This window comes from Trifolium pratense, linkage group LG5 (assembly GCF_020283565.1).
Source record: "Trifolium pratense cultivar HEN17-A07 linkage group LG5, ARS_RC_1.1, whole genome shotgun sequence".
In the NCBI taxonomy this organism is placed as follows: domain Eukaryota; kingdom Viridiplantae; phylum Streptophyta; class Magnoliopsida; order Fabales; family Fabaceae; genus Trifolium; species Trifolium pratense.
The window spans coordinates 20,324,671-20,347,536 of NC_060063.1; the positions used below are offsets into that span (position 1 = coordinate 20,324,671).

General features: G+C 33.0%; 3 protein-coding genes across 4 annotated transcripts; 2 read left to right on the forward strand and 1 right to left on the reverse strand.

Annotated features, from left to right (window-relative positions):
• Positions 1–1,472: 1,472 nt before the first annotated feature.
• Positions 1,473–2,585, forward strand: LOC123886216 (F-box/kelch-repeat protein At3g23880-like). Its single transcript, XM_045935550.1, has one exon. The coding sequence runs from the start codon at positions 1,473–1,475 to the stop codon at positions 2,583–2,585; it is 1,113 nt and encodes a 370-aa protein (XP_045791506.1).
• Positions 2,586–3,094: 509 nt separating this feature from the next.
• On the forward strand, positions 3,095–11,472 carry LOC123884127 (adipocyte plasma membrane-associated protein-like). The gene is made up of 6 exons (XM_045933138.1): positions 3,095–3,583; positions 3,674–3,883; positions 4,212–4,282; positions 9,789–10,025; positions 10,329–10,461; positions 10,879–11,472. Exons 1-6 carry the CDS (start codon positions 3,419–3,421, stop codon positions 11,140–11,142), a joined length of 1,080 nt encoding a protein of 359 aa, XP_045789094.1. The 5' UTR covers positions 3,095–3,418; the 3' UTR covers positions 11,143–11,472.
• On the reverse strand, positions 11,311–21,957 carry LOC123884126 (ATP-dependent DNA helicase Q-like 3). Of its 2 annotated transcripts, XM_045933136.1 has the most exons (20): positions 21,835–21,957; positions 21,585–21,756; positions 20,524–20,631; positions 20,384–20,391; positions 20,194–20,277; positions 19,678–19,818; positions 19,557–19,591; positions 17,266–17,349; positions 16,715–16,803; positions 15,686–15,838; positions 14,995–15,091; positions 14,257–14,260; positions 14,013–14,162; positions 13,846–13,938; positions 13,690–13,755; positions 13,482–13,612; positions 13,159–13,256; positions 12,939–13,066; positions 12,591–12,697; positions 11,311–11,888 (listed from the first exon to the last, which is right to left on the reverse strand). In XM_045933136.1, the coding sequence occupies exons 2-20, from the start codon at positions 21,742–21,744 to the stop codon at positions 11,447–11,449; spliced, it is 2,178 nt and encodes a 725-aa protein (XP_045789092.1). In that variant the 5' UTR covers positions 21,745–21,756; positions 21,835–21,957; the 3' UTR covers positions 11,311–11,446. The 2 variants fall into 2 exon arrangements, with proteins under 2 accessions (XP_045789092.1, XP_045789093.1); XM_045933137.1 differs by lacking the exon at positions 21,835–21,957 and having other exon boundaries at positions 20,194–20,281; positions 21,585–21,606.
• Between the last annotated feature and the right edge of the window lie 909 nt (positions 21,958–22,866).

Here is a 22,866-nt window from a genome sequence, read left to right on the forward strand (position 1 = left end):
TATAAACCAACAAAAGAAGATCAATTGCAAATAGAAGAAAACTACTAAAATTAAATAGATAGAAAATTAATTACTTCTTATAAAAGTGCAGCTCACATTAAAATGAAAACACTTTACATTATATTTAACATGAATCCTTCAAAAATATCTATTAAAAAGTTACTACAACACATATACTTTATATAAAAAGATTTTAAAGTCAATACCACGTAAACTAAAACTCTCTACGGCTAGATCTTTAGTCTATTACTTCAAAAGAAACGATAGAATAAAATCATTATAATCGTACACCTTCACATTATGTTTAACATAAATTTATCAAAAATCATCTATTCAAAATTAGTACCACACATATAGTTTGTAAAAAAAATTACCTTAAATTTAGTACCATGGATACTAAAGCTCTCAATGGCTAATTGACTATATTTCATGTTGACAATAGGTGTCTTGTCTATACCTTCATAATTCATAAGAAATAATAGAATGAGAGATCATCATACCCTTATAAAAATATTCTAAGTAGATTATATCTCTTCAACATCTCAAACACTAAACATAAATATTTTTTTGGAGAATTGCAGCCGCAACCTTTCGAATGGCAGACCGCAATTATGGTAATAATTAATACACAATTTTTAATGAAATATTTTTAGTTTTAATTCCTTAATGTATGTCCACACGATAGCATTTGTTCAATTGTGTGTTTAAATTATTGGTGTTTGTGAGTTGGGTTCGACCGGTTTGGATCAAATATGTTAACCGGTCCAATCAATTTTAATTGAGTTTGAAGCAAAACCTATATTGTTCATGTCAAGCCAGAATCAATCTAATCCGTTAGTGAGCGGATTAGATTTTTTATTTTTTTTTGAAGGAAGCGAGCGGATCAGTATGAATTAGGTGAACAGCAAGAAAAAAATTTAGACTGAATTTTACAATTTAAAGTTGAAACACTGAAATTTACATTGAACATTTTTTTTTTTATAACGTGAAGCGAATTTAGATATCAAGTGACAAAACAATTTTTACCACATTCTTTTTCAATATCTCCTATTATATTAAAACAAGAAAAAAATATATATACAAAATTTTTGAGAACATAAATCTAACTTAGTAAGTCCACACAAAAACGCATAGGACCGTAAAACAACCTATTGAACACTTCAAGTATAGCATAAAAATCTTTTAACACATAGAAATGTGTTAAACTATAGGATAAAAAGTAAAAAATGTAAAAAAAAAAAAAAAATTAAACTGATCTGAATGGGGGAATTAATAAATTTGAAATTCACAAACTAATTACTCAAAACAAGCCACTTAGAATTTGAACTAATTAGTTTGAATTGCATTCAAACCTGCCGGTATTCAAAACCTAACAAATAGGACAACGTACTTATCCAAATATCATCATCTATAAATAAAGAAAAGAAAATCCTTAGTAGGTTCATAATCCACAGTCACATGCCCTAGTTTCAATGAGTGACAACTACCAAAGCCACCGACAACCACCGCCATTCTTGCCGGAGGAAATCATCTTCCAGATACTCTTGAGGCTTCCGGTGAGATGGCTTCTTGAGTTGAAACGTGTTTGCAAATCATGGAAAACCCTAATCTCCAATCCCATATTCACAAAGAGTCACCTTCAAAACCTAAAGATGAATCCAAGCATAAGCCACCAACATATATTCACTTCTCTTCTTATCTACGAGCCGTCCAAAATAGCATATTTTCCTGTGAAGCCATTGCTCAAAAATGGATCAGATCGTCCTACTACTAAACTTGTTGAGTTCTGCATGGAAAATAGGTTCCTTATTATTGGTTCATGCAATGGCTTGCTTTGTTTGTTTGATATGGATCGAGGTTATGTTAAGTTGTGGAACCCTTCTATCGGATTCGAATCCAAAAAATCTCCAACCCTTGATTCTTATCATAAATGGAGTATCACATATAATGGCTTTGGCTATGATCATATTAATGACAAGTACAAACTACTTGTAGTTGTGGGTCGTTCGGGTTTTAATTATAGTGAAAAAGTGACACAAATTTACACTTTTGGTGGAACTTCTTGGACAACTATTCAGAACTTCCCTTCAGCTTCCGCCATGAATTTCGTAGGAAAATTTGTGAGTGGCACTCTAAATTGGGTGATTATTAAATCTAACCAAACTGTGATTCTTTCTTTTGATCTCGAGAAGGAGACTTATAAGGAAGTGTTGCTGCCTGAACATGATGGTGTCGAAATTCGCAATACTAGAATTGGTGTTTTGAGTGACTGTATTTGTGTGTGTTTTGACTCCAAACAAACTTATTTGGATTTTTGGGTGATGAAAAAATACGGAGTTGTTGAGTCCTGGACTAGATTGATGATGATCCCTTATGAGAAATCATGGCTTCGTCGACAATCATTCGCGCCGCCTTCTTTTATTGAACTCTTGTTTATTTTTGAAAATACTATTGTTCTGCTGAGAACATTTACCAAATTTGTGCTGTATAACTTAAATAATGGTAGCTTGGATTATATTCCAGATATCCAATTTCTAAATGATCATCATATTTACTACGAGACTCTTGTATCACCACAATTCTAAATATACATTTCTCAAGTCAAGTCTTTCAGGTTTTGTTTTTTATGTTGAATTTTGTTGCAACTCTATTTAACAAAGTGGTTAACCATGTAGCCTTTTGCAGATTGTTGTTTTAATAACTTCTCCTTCATAACGCCTTTAAAAAAAAAAAAACTTCTCCTTCATAATAATTCCTTTTGATTAATGGAAACGGAAAATAGTAAAACTTAGCAAGCCATTACATTCATATTATCACTCCTCCAAGCCTTCAATCCAGATCAATATGATTTAATACCTTTATTTTTATAGAGACCTGATCAATATGACAGCAACTTTTTTTTTATTACAAGTCGTTGGCAAACTTACCTGGCAACGACTTTTTTCGTTAGTCGCTGGCAAAATAATCAAATTTCTTGTAGTGGGTTATATGGCAAACTCATTCAGTTTAATCTAGTTAAGTCATGTGGTTCGAACGGTATCCCAGGAGCTCGTGGCCTTTTTTGAGTCGATGACCATTGGTCGAACCTTTTTCAGGTATAGGTTAGTTAGTCCATAGCGAGTACTACTACTATGAAAGAGAAAACCACATCACAACAAAACAGTAGGACGTGGGAATTGTGTGCAAGAAGTGAAAAGTCACAATCCCGCACATGATTGGGCGAGTTTAATTGATTGAGGAGTGTTATCTAAACACAAAATTTGGGGACACAAAATTGACACCCCTTTTTACCACTCACATGCACGAAAATTGACACAAAATTCGATGATATGTAATTTTAACTGTCCGATCCCCACACATACCTTAATCAAATATATCTATATATAAATAGCAGAGCAGAGCACAAGGCACAAAGAGCATGGCTTCCACTATAGGTTGTGTGACACTAACCTTAAGCTTGGTTCTAGCTGTTTTATTTGCTCTCACGGTTCAAGTCTTCTACTTCTCACCTATAGATCCACTTTTGCTTGAAATACCACCTTCTGTATTTTCAATTTCTTCAACCAAAAACAACAAATTACAGGTAAAAACTTAATGAATATATATATTTATTAAACTTGTAATTAGTACATTTAATAAACTTATAATTGTATTTGTTTCTTCAACTTAACAGAATGTGATTAAACTTGGAGAAGGGTTGAAGCAACCAGAAGATGTTTGTGTGGATAAAGATGGTGTTTTATATACAGCTACAAGAGATGGTTGGATTAAAAGAATGGTTAGGAATGGAAAATGGGAGAATTGGAAGCATATAAATAGCTCTACTTTGCTTGGAATCACGACATCAAAAGATGGTGGTCTCATTGTTTGTGATACTAGTTTGGTATATACATAATTTATGTTTTTATTAATGGCAAATAGATATATATTATAAACGATAAAAAATTTCAAATTGCAAACGGCGAGTACCAGAGATACTCAAAAGAAAAATCACAAGAAAAATAGCAAAAGTTTCGAAAAAGTTCTAAAAATGGACACCCCTCGAGCCATTAAGAGTGACCGGCCACCTGAAAAAAAAGAGTAAAACCCAACTCATCCTAAACCTAAAGCACTCAGGCACCACATAATCTTTATGTGTGTGGTAGATTTATTGAATTGCATGAAGCATATATAAGTCATAGATAACATATATAATTAATTATATTTTGTAGGGTTTGCTCAAAGTTACAGAAGAAGATGGTTTCAGTGTTATCCTTTCACAAGTAAATGGTTCTCAATTAATGTGAGTCCCCTCCCCTGCACTAATAATTCAATAGTATATTGTATTTATGTGTTGTTCTGTTCTTTGGTTTGTAGCACAAGATAGGTTAAAGATTTCTTATGATTTTTAGACAATGGACCCTCCAAATTTTAGACTATGACCGTTGACCGTTGTCTCTTAAAGAGTTTATTTAAGGACGCTCTCTCTAATAAGAATCCTACATTGATGAAATAATGTTTGGACATGCACTTATAAGTTGGGGTAATCAATTCGCATATAAGCTGTTTTTTTTTTTTAATATAATTGATTTTGTAGGATTGAATTTAATGATTTTTCTTATGGGGTTTGTGTTGGAACTTTTCACCCTGCTACAACTAGTTGGCCTATCCGACCTAACCCGTTATGACAAGGTAGAACAGATTAGCCTATCGAATCAATTAGTATTGAAAGTTTACTTTTGAGCTCATTAATTATGTATTATTTTTTTTCTTATTGGCTTGTTCCAAATGTCTGAATCATTAACGGTTTGAATGTTACAAGCTGATAAGTTACATATTTTTGTTGCATACATAGAATGTTCTTATTTTTACAGTTTTATAGGATGACTATTATTTTATATTTTTTACAATGCAGGATGATTAGTTATACATTGGTTTTCTTATTTTTTACATTTTTTAATTAATAAATTTTTATTTAGGGAGAAACGGGATGGGTTGAATCATTTTCTCATCCCTATTTGGGTTAGACATGTAAAATACTCTCTCCATCCCACAAAATTGTCATAATTGATTATTTCATGGGAGTGGATTGTTTATGGTGACAATTCCATCCAAGGGGATATAGTGTGGATCTCAACCTTTCAAATTCATTTTTTTAATTGAACCACCAATAAACAAAAAAGATGAATGGTGATGAGGATTACAATGGAGAAAATTTTCACGAGAGACAAAATAAGAAAATGAAGGAAATCTTGTAAAAATAAGAAAACCAATTTGTAACTAATCTCCATATTTAATACGTACATTACTAAGGAGAAGTTATAATGAAGGGAATGGAATAACAATTTTACCATACTAATCACCATACTTAAATATGTTAGTCTAGTCGCTAGACTGTATGACTATAAAAAAGTATTATATATGTAGGTTTAGTTATTGTACTATTTGACAAAAAAAATATAAAAATTAAGGTTGAGCACGGACCCACGACCCGACTTAAAGCTGACATAACCGCCAACACATGAAAGCATTTGGTCAGGTGTGGATCAGGCTTTGGGTTAGCATTTGTGAAAAATTGGTCATAAACAGTTGCATATATATATATATGCGCGGTGCGAGACTTTAAAAATCTATCTCTTTGTAACTGAAACCGACTGAACAGCCATTAAAATGCAAAAAAAATAAAAAAAATATTCCTCTTTGGTTTTGAGCGTTTACGATGGGACTAAATTGATGCTTTTTAAACGTAAGGGATTAAATGGAAACCTAAAATAAACGTAAAGGACCAAATGTATAGTTAACCCTAAAAAAATATATGAAAAATTCTGGTGTGGCCATCGCCACAGTGTGCCTCAACATAGATCCACCCCTGGCCGCCCTCATGGTGGTGCTTCCGTTGTCGTCCCGAGTGTAGGCAGTCTTCGAGCTGAACTTGTGTGCCTAAGTTCTCATTCTAGCGTTGCTGCATCCTTATGGAGCTGTTTTTTGGATTCAAATGAGTCGGTCGCTTTTAATGCGAGATCAAAAGTTAGTGTCTAGTAACAACTAGCTTTATAGGCTGGATTGATGTTTTGATTATTTTCTCTGTTGGTCAGAAAGTTGAGAGGTATCTTTCTAATTATGAGATTAGAAAGTGGACTTATTTAAGTGGTATCTGTTTTGATGTTTATTTCGGTATTCCGCGGCAATTTTTTTTTAACGTGTGAAAAAAGTGTTCCTACACCTAGCACTCCCTCTTTAATCATTGCTCACAATTTTGGGGACCAATATTTTCCAATGTACTAAATTTGAACCACACATTTTAAAATCTTGATTGTCATATGTCAAATTCTTAATTAATTCTAACCTGTCCAAATTTATCCCACTCTAAAATGACCTTCCCATAAAAATAAGACCCGGGCAAGTTACAACTACGTGTGAGACATGCATAGCCACATGCATGACTACTAATGATGATTGATAGCACGCTCAGATAATATTAACCACGTATTGTATAAGCTGTGAAAGAATCTTTCCCTTTAGGACCAGTCACAGTTTTATGAATATGAACAATCGAAGTTTGCTGCCATTTTAGCACCTAGTGTAACCTTGTCCCACACACTTCAAATAAAACTTCTTTTATGGTATTAGTCTCGTAGATGCAAAATATCCATGACCATGCCAGTTAATATTTGCAATATTAATAAATTCCATATAAATGCATTATTAATAAATTTTTATATTGTAACCTTTAATTTTTTTTAAAACTGATATCCTCTGTGCGCAACTGCATAGACTAATCTCTTTAGTCTTGTGGGACCCAAATAGATGACAAACTCTCTCCACTGCTACATGCCCAAGTTCAGGGATCAAATTACACCTAAAAGCTAAATGGATATTGACCATAAATGTGTTAAAAATAATACTGTAACAATCAAATTTTATTCCACTAATTGGAATAAGCTAAATTGATCGAACGACACTTTAATCTTCTATCTTATACGATATAAAAATTCAACTCCTTAATATTTAGATTTTTTTAATAATTTTTCTTATAGTTTTACTAAGTCTTTGTCTGCGTCTAGTGATTTGATTAACCTCAATTTAATTTTACTTTCTTACTACAAAATCTACAAATCTTTTCTCTAATGTCCAAACCATCTTCCTAGTTTTCACCATCTTTTTCTACTATAGTGGTCTGTTCGGTACAACGGAAAAAAAATGGGAGAAAAAAAATTACGCAAATCAATATATGAACTTGGACTAACTTTAGTTTAAATTCATGCATTGATTTGCATAATTTTCTTCTCTTCAACTTTCTTTCCGTTGTATCAAACGAATCCTGGGTGTTATCCCACATCTGTTTATAAATTAAAAATATTGCAAAATAAGTTCCCGTGAGTTTAACTCAGTTGGTAGAGACATCGCATTATATGTGCATGTGCTCAGGTTCGAACAAGGAACACTCCACTTATTCACTTTTAAGGTGGATTTCTTAGCCAATAAGCTCCTTGAAAAAAAAAAATACAATTGAACAAACTGACACGTCGAACTTGGACAAACTGACACGTGTATTGTTCAAACGGTGTTAAAAAAACCCACAAATTGATACTTTTTTACTACAAAATCTTCAAACGGAAAGGACTAACTCGAAACCTAAAATAAACGTAAGAGACCAAATTGATACTTTTTAAACGTAAGGGACCAAATTAAAACCTAAAATAAACGTAAGAGACCAAATGTGTAGTTAAGCCTAAATTAAACAAATGAGAATCAAAATTCAAAATAAAGTTTAATCTATTTATCATTTTATTTTCTTTCACAATCTTATTTAATAATTCAACTTTCTATATTTCAAGCTTTTGAGTTAAAAAAACCCACAAATGAGAAATAGAATTCATTTCCCATAAAAAATTCATGTAGTAAGTGTCTTTCCAAAGCAGGGCCAGAAGTGTTAATAAAATCGGTACTACAAGCTATTCTGTAACACCCAAACCCATTATTTAAGTAATTTTATCTTTATTAAATCTTTTTCAAAGTACGCAACGGAAAAATCGAAAGTTATTTATAAAACATTGGTTCTAGGAATTACACTCCACTTTACAAAAATACTACTAATGTATTTAATTTAGTAAAATCGTGTTTATACAAAATAAATCCTCTTATAAAAGATACATTTTTCAATTTAAGTACATAAGTCATGAACGACTCTATATACTAAATACAACCCTTTTCTCGTGTCACAATCGGAGCGGAGCTTCACCGACGACTCGACATCGATAAACACATAACCTGTGAAATTTGGTCCCAAACCAGTCAAATACACAAATCTCCACCATTAAATTGAATCTAACAAATCTCCAAACACATCATTTCCCACCCCCAAATCAACAACAGCAACCCCTGAACGTCATCAGATTGTTTCGTAGTTAGTTTTAAACTAATTAAAATCTCGCCAAAACTATTTTTACTATGGAATAGTTTCAAAGGGTTGTAATTCAAAACCATTTTGATGTGGAATGATTTTATGTGTTATTTATGCCCGGTACATAAGAAATTCGCTTATGCACCATAATCGCTCCCTTAATCATCTATATATAGTTAATATGACAATTTTTTTTTACATTTTATAATCAGTTTTTAAAAATAAATAAAAAATAAAAATTTATGGTATTATAGTCTTGTAGATGCAAAATATCCATGACCATGCCAGTTAATATTTGCAATATTAATAAATTCCACACAAATGCAATATTAATACATTTTTATATCGTAACCTTTAATTTTTTAAAAACCGATATCATCTGCGCGCAACTGCATAGATTAATCCCTTGAGTGTTGTGAGACTCAAATGGGTGGAAAACTCTCCCTAAGAGTTTTAACACTGCTGCATGTCCAAGTCAGGGTTCGAACTCAAAACCTTGGTTAAGCTAAATGGATATTGACCATAAGTGTGTTAAAAATAATACTGTAACAATCAAATTTTATTCCACTAATTGGAATAAGCTAAATTGATCGAACGACACTGTAATCTTCTATCTTATACGATATAAAAATTCAACTCCTTAATATTTAGATTTTTTAAATAATTTTTCTTATAGTTTTACTAAGTCTTTGTCTGCGTCTAGTGATTTGATTAACCTCAATTTAATTTTACTTTCTTACTACAAAATCTACAAATCTTTTCTCTAATGTACAAACCATCTAATCCTAGTTTTCACCATCTTTTTCTACTATAGTGGTCTGTTTGTTACAACGGTAAGAAAGTGGGAGGAAAAAAAAATTACGCAAATCAATGTATGAATTTGGACTAACTTTAGTCTAAATTCATGCATTGATTTGCGTAATTTTCTTTCCTTCAACCTTCTTTACGGTGTATCAAACGAACCCTAGGTGTTATCCCACATCTCTCTAATGTCATTTCTAATCATATCTCATCTAGTCTTACCACGCATCCAATGCAACATTATTATAAACCCTACCAAATTTAATTTATTTTCGCATCGGTTCTTATAGTCCAACACTCGGTCTCATACAACATCGTTAGTTGTACCAAAAAAAAAAATACAACATCGTTAGTCTTCATTAATTATCAGATAAAATTTTCCTTTCAGCTAGCGGTACTTTTGTAAATTTATCTTGATTGAAAATTTCAAAATTAATTAAAAGTTACTTTTAATAAAAGGCTTTTAGAGCCAACAAAATCAAATAAGGATATGAATTTGATTTATCTTCATTTTTTTCTTGTTATTTAATTTTTAATAATTTTGTTCTACCTGTTTATAAATTTCATGACCTCCATCTATGAATTTTTCTAATGATTGGACCAGATTTGCGGACGATGTAATAGAAGCATCAGATGGGAATATATATTTCAGTGTTGGTAGTACTAAATTTAGTTTACACAATTGGCATCTGGATTTGCTAGAGGCAAGACCTAATGGACAACTTTTAAAGTACAATCCCATGTCAAATGAGACTGCTATTGTCCTTGATGATTTGTTTTTTGCAAATGGTGTTGCACTATCCAAGGATGAAGATTATCTTATAGTCTGTGAAACTTGGAAGTAAGTAAATTTCTTGATCAAAGATGTGTGTTTTTTTTACACAAAATGAGACAACAATTTGAATGGTTAATCAGTTTAAATACTTTTCTTTTTTGACAAATCAGTTTAAATACTTAGTCATAATGTCAAGTGAATGATCGATAAATATAATTAACAAGATGTCACAATTCAGTAATCAATATCCGAACATAATTAATTACGATTTTAATAACGATGATTTTCAAGTGTATATTTGAATGTAATTTAAATTTAGGTGTTTGAACAATTTCTATCTTATTTGATTTTATTTTGTATTTTAACCAGATTTAGGTGTGTGAGGAATTGGCTAAAAGGAATTAACAAAGGCAAAACAGATATCTTCATTGAAAACCTCCCTGGTGGTCCTGACAATATCAATCTTGCTCCTGATGGCTCATTTTGGATCGCTTTGGTTCAAGTAATAATAATACTAATATGATGGTTGTGTCAGTTTTAGTATTTTCATCGGTGTTCCGCTTATATATGGCGTCTTTGTCTTGTAATCTCTCTTTTACCGATTTATGATTGTCTTGAGCAAAAATCTGGTTTTTATTGATAATATATTTGATTTTTTTTTTTTTAAAAAAAGTAGATAATAACTTCTGAAAGGCTGGGTTTTGTGCAAACCTCTTCGATCGCTTTACTAATACATCCTTTTTATAAGATATAACTAGGTCAACAAAAATTGATGTATATAGACTATATTATGAACCAGATACATCAATTTTTGTTGACTCAGTTGTCTCTTATAAAAAGGATCAGAGGTAGTACAAACTAACAAAATTAAAACTATAATAAGGTGTTGATTTGTTTTTCTTCAATATTGATGCTGCAGATAACTTCAGAAAGGTTCGGTTTTGTGCACACCTCTAAGGTATGCAAGCACCTGTTAGCTTCATTTCCAAGGCTATTTAATCTTATCAATAGTGCAACAAAGTCAGCATTGGTGGTAAATGTCGGAACTGATGGCAAGATTATCAGAAAGTTTGATGATAATGAAGGGAAGGTCATTAGTTTTGTAACTTCAGCTGTGGAATTTGAGGACCATCTTTACCTAGGTAGTCTTCATTCCGACTTTGTCGGAAAATTACCACTGTGAAGTGCAAACCAGTGAAGTTCAGCTCCTAACTGAATAAGGGATGTGTATCTTATGCAGTTATGTGTATTGATATCCAAGCACATCTCGTAGAATACTATCCATATTATGTAAATTTGTCTGTCATTGATCTGAAGAATAATAAACGAAACATTAGTAGTCAGCAAAAAATAAGACAGACAATAAGATTCACTGTCATTTGTGTGAAAAATGAAACTAGAGAACTTCTCAAATTTCCCAAAGTTTGGCACTTCATACATATTGTAACTAAAACTCAAAAACTTGAATAGTTCATACAAGTGTCAATCTACTGTATCCTCTTCTTCTTTTCTACTCTTGACGAGTGTTTTTTTGTGTCACTTGATTGATCCCTTTTCGGTTTCTTACTATTTACGAATTCAGCAAAGGATGGTATAGGTGGCAAGTTTGTATCATAAGAACTTTCCATTGTCACATCACATGGGATTGTTTCTGTTACAGCATTGTCTGGAATCTCATTGCTAGCTTCTTCCTTTGTACAATGATCTGAAGCAGGTGGTGGTGTGACGGGATGTTCAGCTTCAGAGAAGACATTCAGTGATGTAGAGGCATCAATTGCACGAAGTCGGTTCATGAGATCGACAGAACTTGTAGTTGTCAACCACCTGATAGTACTTGCCACTTGAGAGTAATAGAATGATTTTCCAGTCTTGCCATATTTCTTGTAGCATTCATCTTCGAGAAGAGATGCCGAGGTTTCCATTTCAATCCTGGATAAATGTTATAAATTAGGCAAAGAAATAAGTAAACAGCCACGTCCTAACTGTAATTGCTGCTTCATGTGGTTCAGGGGTGGGGAAGTTGTCCTGAAAACACACACATGATAATAAACAAGTACTTGGAACTTTAGATTATAAGTTTTAGTTGTGACATTGTTTAGTCGTGGTATTATGGTGAAAAGAGAGTAAATTGTTTACTCGATCCTTCAAAGACTAGGTTGTGACTTTAGATTATAATTTTTGTTACCAAATTAAAAGCTTCTAAAAATTGAAGTGTTGTCATACTAATCCTTCATAGAATTTTCCAAAAAGTTGCTGCATGTTTGTAAACAAACATTTAGTATCTCAAAGATACACAGTTGTCAACAAATTCATCTATATGGAGGATTAAAGTGGTGATATAAAAGGACACATGTTTGTGACAATTTTGTATCTTTGAGGGATTTCCATGGTGAAAAATTTATTTGGAGAATAATTAGTCATTAAGAGACTAATTTGATGACACATCTTTAGAGGTCTAATGTGAAAACATTTTAATCATTATAGGTCTGATATTTAAACAAGGTGCTATTGCATATCAAATACATTGCACACTTGTTATAGCAAGAAGATGTTGAGAAATTTCAAGTAGGTGGTTTTCTGGTTGTGCAGACTGAGGTGTGAAATGAAAGAACTCAAACTAGCAATGCATACCTAAAGTCGTCAAGCCGTTGCTGAGCCTGTTTTAAAGCATTTTGTAATCTCTCCCTGCTTGCTCCTCGCAATGCATCAGAAATAGCATTCTTGTCAACTTTGTTGCTCTGTAAATCATATTAGATAAGTGAGTATGAAGACAGGAAGAGAGGGGCAGTGTAACAATTTCCGATGCATTGAATATAAATAAGCAGACGCTTGAAAATAAAGTATTCTACCTTTCCAATTACAGATTGCTAATCATAACAAGTTCTGTTATGGTGCCAGTGAAAAGTTCTAACCAAGGGAAATAGACTGGGGTATAGAGCAAAATAGAGAACATGTTTTTTTCAACAGAGCGAGACAAACCTGTCTATTAGCGTTATCATTTCGATAGTAGTTTTCTTCTGCCCTCTGTAAAAAATTAAGCTTTTCATTTACTCCCAGTCTGAATTGAGCCTTTGACCGCGCTAGATTGTTGACAACCTCATTACCGTCTGCCAACGAAAAATTCATCCAGATGAATGATCTACTAACCAATCCTTTGTCCCAACGGTAAAACAAATGCAAATGAAATAAAATTTGGTACCAGTATCGGAGTCGGAAATATCTTCCTCTGATCCACTTATTTCGTCATCTCTATTCCAGAATTCAGATAACTGTAGTCCATCAATTGCATCAGTGGAACTGAAAAATGAAAGTGGTAGATACACAAGAAAACTATGCATTATTTAACTGGAATATTACACTATCAAAATAATTGATGCCCTGATTAACAAAATCGATCATGGTCTTACTGTGTTATCAATACTATAATTTATAAGACACAGAACTGCAGATCATGTATTCCAAAATCCGAATGTTTTTCAGTTAATCAAATTTAAGTTAAACTCCTAATGCATCGTCTTTTACCTGGTGATGAAAACTCGAGAACCGCCTTTCTGGCGTAGAGCACACGCAGCTGTGAGATCCTCCAAATTTCTAGCAACTATGTTTGGGTGTCTACAGGAGTCGCATGTTTTTTTACATAATGATGGTGTTACCTGTTTTGAACAAAGAAAGTACCCACTGTCAATATGAATCACACCACATAATACCTAGGGCAAATATATTTCATTACCTGCTCCCCAAAACTCTCGAGAATCATTTTCCTACGACATCCAGGTCCTTCACAATATTCAACCATCTACAATTTTACATAAATATTCAATTACTTAAATGCATAATTGCATTGTGCATAGATGTGAAAAAAAGTTTGCAACAATTTAGAAGTTACCTGATTGAAAGCAGTCAGGGAAATTCTGGTTGATTCTTCTTGTGAACTTGATGATTGTGACTTCTTGCTACCTGAGTTGCGCAATATAAATTCCTGAAATAGATCATTGTAAGAGAAAACAAGTCTGACAAGAAACAAGATCAAACCACTAAGTTAAGTAAGTCAACCATTCTTTTGCGATCATCTACTCCATAGTACAACAGACTTGTTGAGGGCAATTGATCACGACCAGCTCTGCCTGACTCTTGATAGAATGCCTCCATTGACTTTGGAATATTGAAGTGGCACACAATTCTCACATCCTTTCTATCAATACCCTAGTAATAGAAAATAACATAAGTATAAAAAAGATTATATCATTAAAACTTCATATAGAAGTTTGAATCAAATTTATAGTAAACGGCCACTTACCATCCTGAACGAACACCAAAGGCTCGGTAACTATATGCAACAGAAGCACTCCATGCAGAGTATAAAAAGAAAAGAAAGAAATAGATCACAATCTCAAATAACTCATCAGTTATTGGCATCAAAATAAAATTATAAGATGTTGTGCATATACTTATTGTGCATATACTTATATCTTTGATACATTTGTGCTTATTCGCAACTCCCGTTTTTTATTAATCTCGCTTGGATTCATTATGTATTACAAGATTATATTCATTGTAATACTCCATTAAATAATGACAGATATACCATACTCTCTTAAATGAAGCCATAAAGCGAGTTATAAATCTGAAAGTGTTCACAATAGTGCTGCTGCAGCTTTCAGCAGCGATAGTTGTGTCATGCTATCCCTATAGCTTTGTGATTTCGGTATGGTGCAAGCTATCTGCACCATTTACTGGTTGGGAAAGCCAAATCTACATGCACTTGTTGTATAAAGGCTAGTGATTTGAGAAAACAATAAACACAATCATGAACAGTTTAATGCAGTACATCCAAACATGCCAACATCCACAAGATCATGTCTATAGAGTATTGTCAAGATCGTGATATTGACAAGTTTTATGCACCACTCAAGCCAATAAGCATTTTCAAATACAATATACAGTGGATATCCCCGACCAGGATTGTCAACGTAAATTGGAGAGAGAATTAGAAAAGCATGCCGCTTAATACAAAATATAAAAAGGGAAAACATACCCAAAAGCAACAGTGGCAACAACAACTTTGGTTTTTGAAGAAATCCAATCTTCCAGCACGGATGTTCGCATTTTATTATTCAGTCCTGCATGATAAGCTGGAAAGACCAGAATATTATATCAAGGGACGGATCAACTTATGGGATTGAAGGGGCAGCTGCCCCAATAAAGATTTTGTTTTTCTTAATATTACATGTATTATGTGTGTTCGTTGCTTACAATATTTGATAATATTACTTTTAATGCCCCTCAATTTCTTATCCCACATCTTTTACATATTCATTGTACACACATTACATTTTTTGTGGTTTAGAAAAGTATGACTTATAATCTCGTTCCCTACTTTGAAAAGTTTAGTCTTATCAATCATTTGTTGGATATAGATTTATTTTATATTGTTATTTTCGCTCCTATCTAAGTGTCCCTCTTCTTCTCATAATCTCATTCGTATTTTCTCAGTTTCTAACCCTGCACGAATGATTGAATGATTGTTTGGTTACATAGATAGAGAATTCGGTAGTAATGAAATGGGGAAAGCGTCAATGTTTTCAAAATACGAAAACCTGTACAGAACTATTAGTGTAAATTTATAGTATACTTTGTTTAGTATATTATAATGCAACAGATTTACATAAACGCGTATATTCTAGATCCTGATAGTTCAAACGCATAAAAAATACATAAAATATTACCAGCACAAGAGATGCCTCTTTGGGATAGATGACCTGACAAGTCATCACACATTGAACGTTCAAGGCAGTAAATTATCGCACAGACATCTCCCATAGATTTGAGTCTATCAGATAAGTCAGCATAAGCATTTTCCAATAGATCTTTGTATCTAACTGTACAATGAAAACATCAAGTCAGATTTGTTTGAGTTTATAAGTAACAACATTCCTGCATCTCATGCACAATTAACATATAAAGCAGTTCACCAATAAAATTCATGGAGTAACTGGAAAGCTAAAAATAGCCCTAACTTTACTGGATTGGAATTGGAAAGACTCTTCAAAGAGGGCGATATTCGCATCTTATCTATTTTCATGCAAATCTTTGTTTTTCAAAATGCAAATTAGCTTGTAAGGTTTTTTCTTTCTTCTATCTTCCCTTTCTTAACATTTTCATCACCAAATGTAAGTTAGCATGTGTTAGACTTCTTATTATGACAGTTAGGGGTAGTTATGGGCAGTTATTATGTCAGTTATGTTGTTTAATTTTAGGAATAAAAAGAGAAAGGAAAGGAGAAAGTGATTATTGAAAAGTTATTGCATGTTTATGGGAGAAAGACCAAGCTCTCTAATTTCTTGGAAGGGAGAGATCCAAGACTTTCGATTCTTGGAAGGGAAAGGTGTACAGACAGATTCTTTTCTTTTTAAGCTTTCCACATATTGGTGTGGATTGTTGACATAAATAAATATAGTCCTCTGTTCTTCCAGTATTGCAGTAGGATTCATACTTTTTTTTTTTTAATAAGCCAGTAGGATTCATACTTATAATTCTATTTTTCTTCTATATTTTCTCAGAGTAGATACAATTTTCTAAGAGCATGTGCAAGCATTTATGTAATGACTGGACTGATTTATGTGCCAGCTACAATACATTTGATAGAGGACAGTGATGGTTTCCCATTTCTAAGATGGATATTATGACCTACAAGCAGGGTGAAATGAAATCTGAACTGATTTATAGCTTTGAATCAAGCTGCAAGCAGGACTGACCTTCATAATATATATTAGGACGATTAAAAGAAGTCTTCAGTATTAATGCATTTTGCATCTGCAAGGATTCCACTACATCCTTTTGAACCCTGAAGAAAACAAATAACCAAGAAATCAATATGACAATGTGATTCTTATTTCTCACACCGCAACACCAGGAGAAAAAAGGAAGAAGATCAAAGAGAATGCCAGCTTCAAAATTTCTAGTCAGCATGTGTAGTGATCATTGTGATAAACAGAGCATACTCTTTGTATATGAATGTGTATAAACCCACACTCTCGTAAAATAATATGACAGATTCATGGTACAAAAGAAATCCTATCATGATACTATATACACACGCAGACACACACAATAGACATAACTACATATGTACTACCAATTTGAGAATAACAATTTCAGAAATCCACAACAATTGGAAGATTATTTTTCAGAAGAATAGATAGAAATGCATTAACATAGGATTGGATAGGAAACTTATTCGTATACAAAATTATAAAATACAAAAACAAGCCAATTCTATAATATAAAATAAATTAGGATGACTCACTTAGGAGCAGCAGTAGCAGTCAGAGCTAATATTGGTACATCTGGTAGGTGGCTTCTCAGATTTGAAAGCTTACGATAGCTAGGTCTGTTCCCAAATACACAAGGAAAATAGAAAAGCACGTCATCAAAATAAATTCCAAGCAAAATTGTGGTATCACATGAAAACTTGAGCTTTTAGATTAGTTAATTCAAGGGAAGCGCCTAACATGCACAAGTGCAAAACTGTGGCAAGTGTGAATGAGCAAGCTGTCACTATTAAATTTGATATTGAATAATAAAAGATCGAGACAAGTCAGTGAACAAGATTCACATAAAAAACTTAGAATATTAAATTTTCATTATTATTTTTTCTTGTATTTCAGTTAAACCTTTGGGATCATATACTTTGCTCCACCACTGCCTTAAGCAACTTTGAGACCATCAAGCCTGAATCCGAGTCACACCACTACAGTTGCTAGGGCTACCTTGCCTTCTCTCCATCCAGTAACTGGAGCTCCTACCCATAGGATCTCTTTTGAATTTCATTTTTCTGCTATTTATTTATAAGCCTCTAACTCAGTAAAATTAAACTATCATCATTGAGCTTATGTAAGTCTACCCCACATTACACAGAAACGAATGTGTAAGCTAAATAACTCAAATTCGATACTAAGAGTTGTATAGTATACAATTCTATGAGTTAACCTGAGAATCTTGAAACCATTCTCCTGTGGTGTCCATGCTTCAAGCCTAAAGGGCTTATGCATGAGAGGACATATTTCGATATTATATAAAGACCATTCATGCACCTAGGAATTTAAGCTGTTGAGATAATTGACTTGTGACAGCATATAAGTGAAACCAAGCACGTGCATTGCACCCTCAAACACAGTCAAACCTCTAGATATTTGATAAAGAATGTGTAAGAAGGTAAAGATAACCAAAACATACTGGAACTTAGTTGAAGCCCACCGAATCATAATAAATTCTAGTGGCTGTATTTGCGCGGCAGGTATAGCAGTTCTAGTGACCCTGGTGAAAACAGCGACAAAACAGATGGGTATCGGCGATCTGTTTTAAACCTGGATGATCTGTCAAGTCCATAATGACTCAAAACAATCTTAATGGCCCATCAATCCCTAATTAAAAAACCACACATCTCATTCTTCAATCTCACATATCTCTGTTGTCTACTCTCATTCTCATATCTATGCTCTAGCCTCAAAACCTCAAACTTTCTCACTTAGCATCCCCCATATCTTTTCTAATATCTCAACCATATCACCCCTCTCTTGTAAATGACCCGTTTTTGACAAACTACAGATCTCTAGGGATTATCACATTCTCTTCCTTCTTTCCTTTTCTGATTTTTCTTATTCCTATTTCTCAACCCCTTCTCTGCATATGATGTTCTGATCTCTATTCCACTGTCTATCTTTATTTCCCTCTCTTTTTTGTCTCGTTTGTTTCTTTCGTTGCGGCATTTTCCTCTTTGTCCAATGCTTCAAGGATTTCAAATAACGATACTTTGGGGGAATTCATCAATCGTAATATGTTTCTAGTTAAATGTTCTTGACATGGATGATTAGTTCCTTTCTATAACCTGTATTTTTTTTTTGGTATGCTTAATGTGCACGTATAGGGATAGGACCAATGGACGCTAAACGTCAAACTTTTACGCTAATAACAATATGGCACAAGCAGCACATTGGTTGTGTGCAAGATTAATTGGAAGTAGATGTTAAACTATTAAAACTTGTACCACTTAACCAATTAAGAACTTTTTGTAGAACACAAAATTAACCAATCCAACTATTAGATTAAAAGTTCTAATCAAGTAAATCAAATTCATAAAATTTCATATAAATAAAAAACTAATTGATACTTTATCATAAAATTTTCTTTCAGTGTACAATACTTTTTAAAACATAAGTAAATATCCACTATTAGAATAGATAACACTCCAAATCATTGAGAATTTGAATACGTGTGATCACAAAGATATTATCATATGATTCAATGACCAGATAGACTAATTTCATATTCTACAAAATATTATTAAGTGGTACAAGTACAATTTTACATCTAGTGCCAATTGTTGCTAGTCCTTGTTCTGTTATAGGCTTAGTTCTAGGCTTGCTTGACCAATTGTTAAAGGTTTCATGGACACAACCAATGTGCTGCTTATGCCATAGTGTTATGATGGATATTAGGATTGCCGCCATCAACTATCATCTGCTATTATCATCACCGGATCTTAAGGAATTCATCAAGAACAATTCAAATGGCTAGTAGCAGAATAAAATGAAAAACCTGAAATCATGACCCCAAGAAGAGATGCAATGTGCCTGAAAATTATGCATAAGTGAAATTATTTAGGATGGACATAAATTCCAACGGAAACAGAAATTTGAAATAGTCTTTCTAGCTAGACCTCATCTATGGCAATGAGACTTAGCAACCCCCTGGAATAAATCTTTTTCAATTTTGACGTAAACCCTGGGGTTGCTATCAATTCCGGAGTCACATATAGCAGCCTTGTAGATGGTTTTCCAGAATCAAGGTCCTCGTATATCTTAAAACATAAAACAGAAAAATCAGTTTCATAAATTAATAACACGGATCACATGAGAAATTGGCCACACATTCATGTAAGTAAATTTAGCATGGATCCTTTCCCTGCCCCCAGACAAAACAAGGGAAAAATTTATAATCGAAGGTCAGCAGTGCAATAATATGAGGTTCAGCGGATAAGAGACATGAATTTACATGATACATTATACTTTCGAATTCATAGAAAACCAAACTTACTCCAACATAAATCCCAGGATCTGAGCAAAAAGTAGTAAAACTGATAATATGCGTATATCATACCCAAGCTTCTATTTCACATTGATATATGTATATACGTCATTTGCAATACAATATCACCAGCATTCTAATAATTCACCTTATCTTTTGCATTAGCCGTTTTTGTTGAGGAGAGAAACTCTGCCGCGATTCCTTTTTCCTTTAGTGCCATTACTTGGTTTTCCTAGCTTGTAGGGAAAAAGAACCATATGAACCAAAACAAACTCTTAATTCAGAAACTCAACATGCCTGAAAAAAACAATAACTGATAAGATGGAAAAGATGCATACCATTAGGGCTGCCACCACTCAGCAGAACAGAAGTCAGAAATCACAACCAGTATCCTCGTATGCATACTCGAGCAAATTATATAACATCATTCAGCTCGGTCAAATATACAAACTCTAAAAAAAAGATGAAAATTATTCACCTATTAAAGGAGAAACTACAAGCACAATTCCTACTTTTGCCAATGCAGGGATCTGATAACACATTGACTTTCCTCCTCCAGTTGGCATAAGACAAAAACAATCTCTTCCTGTAGCCACACAAAACGAGCAGAATTTTGCCCTAAATTAATGAAAATTTCAAACTTAAATCACCATCATTCAAGCAATTAGAACCTGTATGGATTGACTTATTTTAGATTATTTATCTACTAACATAAGCACTTGTGAGACTCTTTTGGGAAAGTTTATGAAAATAGCTTATTACACATCCATAAGTTGTTTCAGCTTATTTACATAAGCTCTCCAAAATAGCTTATGAATAAAACTACTAGACCATTTTATCTTTTCTTACAAAAATAGCTTATACATAAGCACTTAAGTTATAGGCTTTATCAAAACAGGGCCATAGTCACTACTCTTTTCCTAATGCAAGGGAAACCACATTTAACTACATTTAACTACATTTTCCAACACCTCACTTACATGCTCAAAAAGTTCAAGCATCTTCTTCTCATAAAAAGTGTCTCATTTGCACTTTTCTGTCTCAAAATAAAATGCAACATTTATTATTTTTTTTCCCATGACATTGGACTCAACTAGTTAATGAGCTTCACCGAAGGACGAATCGTTCGGGAGAACCCAAGTTCGATTCCTGGTAGAACAATTTCTTGGCCAGGTTTTAATTACTTGTGGCTGAACTCTGGATTACTAGGGCCCTTCCCCTAAAACTGGAGGGTTAATGCAAAAAAATAGATAAATAAATAAATAACTACTCCACTAACTACAATTAATAAAAGTGTTGTAGTCCGGTTCGATTCTCTCTGCCAATTTGCAGGGGCTAATTTAGCTTCTTCAAAAAAACAAAAAAAATCTTTAGTAACTGATACTAATTTTATCATCAAAATCAACCAAACTAATAATTTTACTAAGAACAGCACACAAATTAAGACATTTTTTAAGAGAGGGATGTTGCAGTAAATACGAAGAAAAATAATCAAAATTCCATTTTCACCAAAAATTCAATTGAAAATGAGAATTTCACCTGAGAGGACGGTTTGAATAGCTTCCAATTGCATGCCCCTAAAATCAGAGTACCCAAAATGCCATCTTAGAAGCTTCACGAGCGATTCCTTGCTACACAATTGCACCTTCTTCTTGTTCGTAATGGCATCGCTCAACGGTAACGACGATTTCTTCTGCATTTCGATTCTTACCTATGAAATCCAAGGTTGATTAACGAACTCATGAACTAAAAAATTAAGAATCGATTGAATAATGGAAAAAGTGCGCACCTTTTGATCGATTTTTTCTCGTGTTGCGCAATCGACACTGCAAGAGTTCAGAACGTTCGCGGGTTTTTTGCTTCTCAGTTACATTTCGCAAAGAATATAATAGTTGAGAGGTTTGCTATCTACACCGGGTAATTACTACCCGCACTCCCTTTCCCTTTACCTTTATCAAACACTTGTTTTCATCCTCTCTATTTTTACCATTATTAATGTTTTAGAAATATAAATGCAATAACGTGATATTTTGTGCGTCCGACTATTTAATATATACATATATAAATATTTGAAAACTATTTAAAACTATAGTAATGGAGATATAAAATGGAGAGATTCCAACTTGTGTTTAAAGGTTGATTAAAAGTTAAATCTCAGTTGTACAGCGGTCAAGTTAACCTGATTGAATTGCGGTTGAACTATGGTTGGTTCAATTGATTTTTTATGAATATTTTTTTTATTTATTTGTTATTTGATTTGATTATCGTTGAATCAATAAAATAATGAGTCAAAAGTCGCCCTAATTTGATCTACGGCCTGACTTTTAAAATATTGACCAAAATAGTTAACTTGAATATGAAATAAAACAATGAATGGAATGTCATGAACACTATAATATATGATATGCAACATTACCAAAATACGAGGGTCATTCTATAGCGTACATATGAAGGCGGAATAATCATCTAAAAATTATGTTTTCATTTCTTCATTTTTCTAGCATACGAGAATCAATGATGAAATTTTATTTTGTAACGCAACATTGATCAGAATGTTTGATACTAGTGTGCAACTCATACTATGATTTTCAAAATATCTTGAAAGGGATTCGTCGGTATACTCATTTACATCCGGTTTGCATAAATTGATAGGAAAGAATTGAAACAAAAGCTTAGTGTGAAACAAATTGTGGAATTATTTGTGTAATCTTCATTATCTCCATCTTTTACTTGTTCAAGTTATTTGCAGCAATCTTCCAACACAAAATTTAATATGTATCGAGAATGGCTGACAAGTATGATCGATTGAAGATTGTTGGTT

Coding starts and splice junctions, on each gene's coding strand:
- LOC123886216 (XM_045935550.1), top strand. CDS start 1,473: ATGAGTGACAACTACCAAAGCCACCGACAACCACCGCCATTCTTGCCG.
- LOC123884127 (XM_045933138.1), top strand. CDS start 3,419: ATGGCTTCCACTATAGGTTGTGTGACACTAACCTTAAGCTTGGTTCTA. Junction 3,884..4,211: donor TTGTTTGTGATACTAGTTTG/GTATATACATAA, acceptor TATATTTTGTAG/GGTTTGCTCAAAGTTACAGA. Junction 4,283..9,788: donor GTAAATGGTTCTCAATTAAT/GTGAGTCCCCTC, acceptor TGATTGGACCAG/ATTTGCGGACGATGTAATAG.
- LOC123884126 (XM_045933136.1), bottom strand. CDS start 21,744: ATGCAGAAGAAATCGTCGTTACCGTTGAGCGATGCCATTACGAACAAG. Junction 19,592..19,677: donor GTCTCATTGCCATAGATGAG/GTCTAGCTAGAA, acceptor CATAATTTTCAG/GCACATTGCATCTCTTCTTG. Junction 16,804..17,265: donor ACTGCTACTGCTGCTCCTAA/GTGAGTCATCCT, acceptor TGTTTTCTTCAG/GGTTCAAAAGGATGTAGTGG.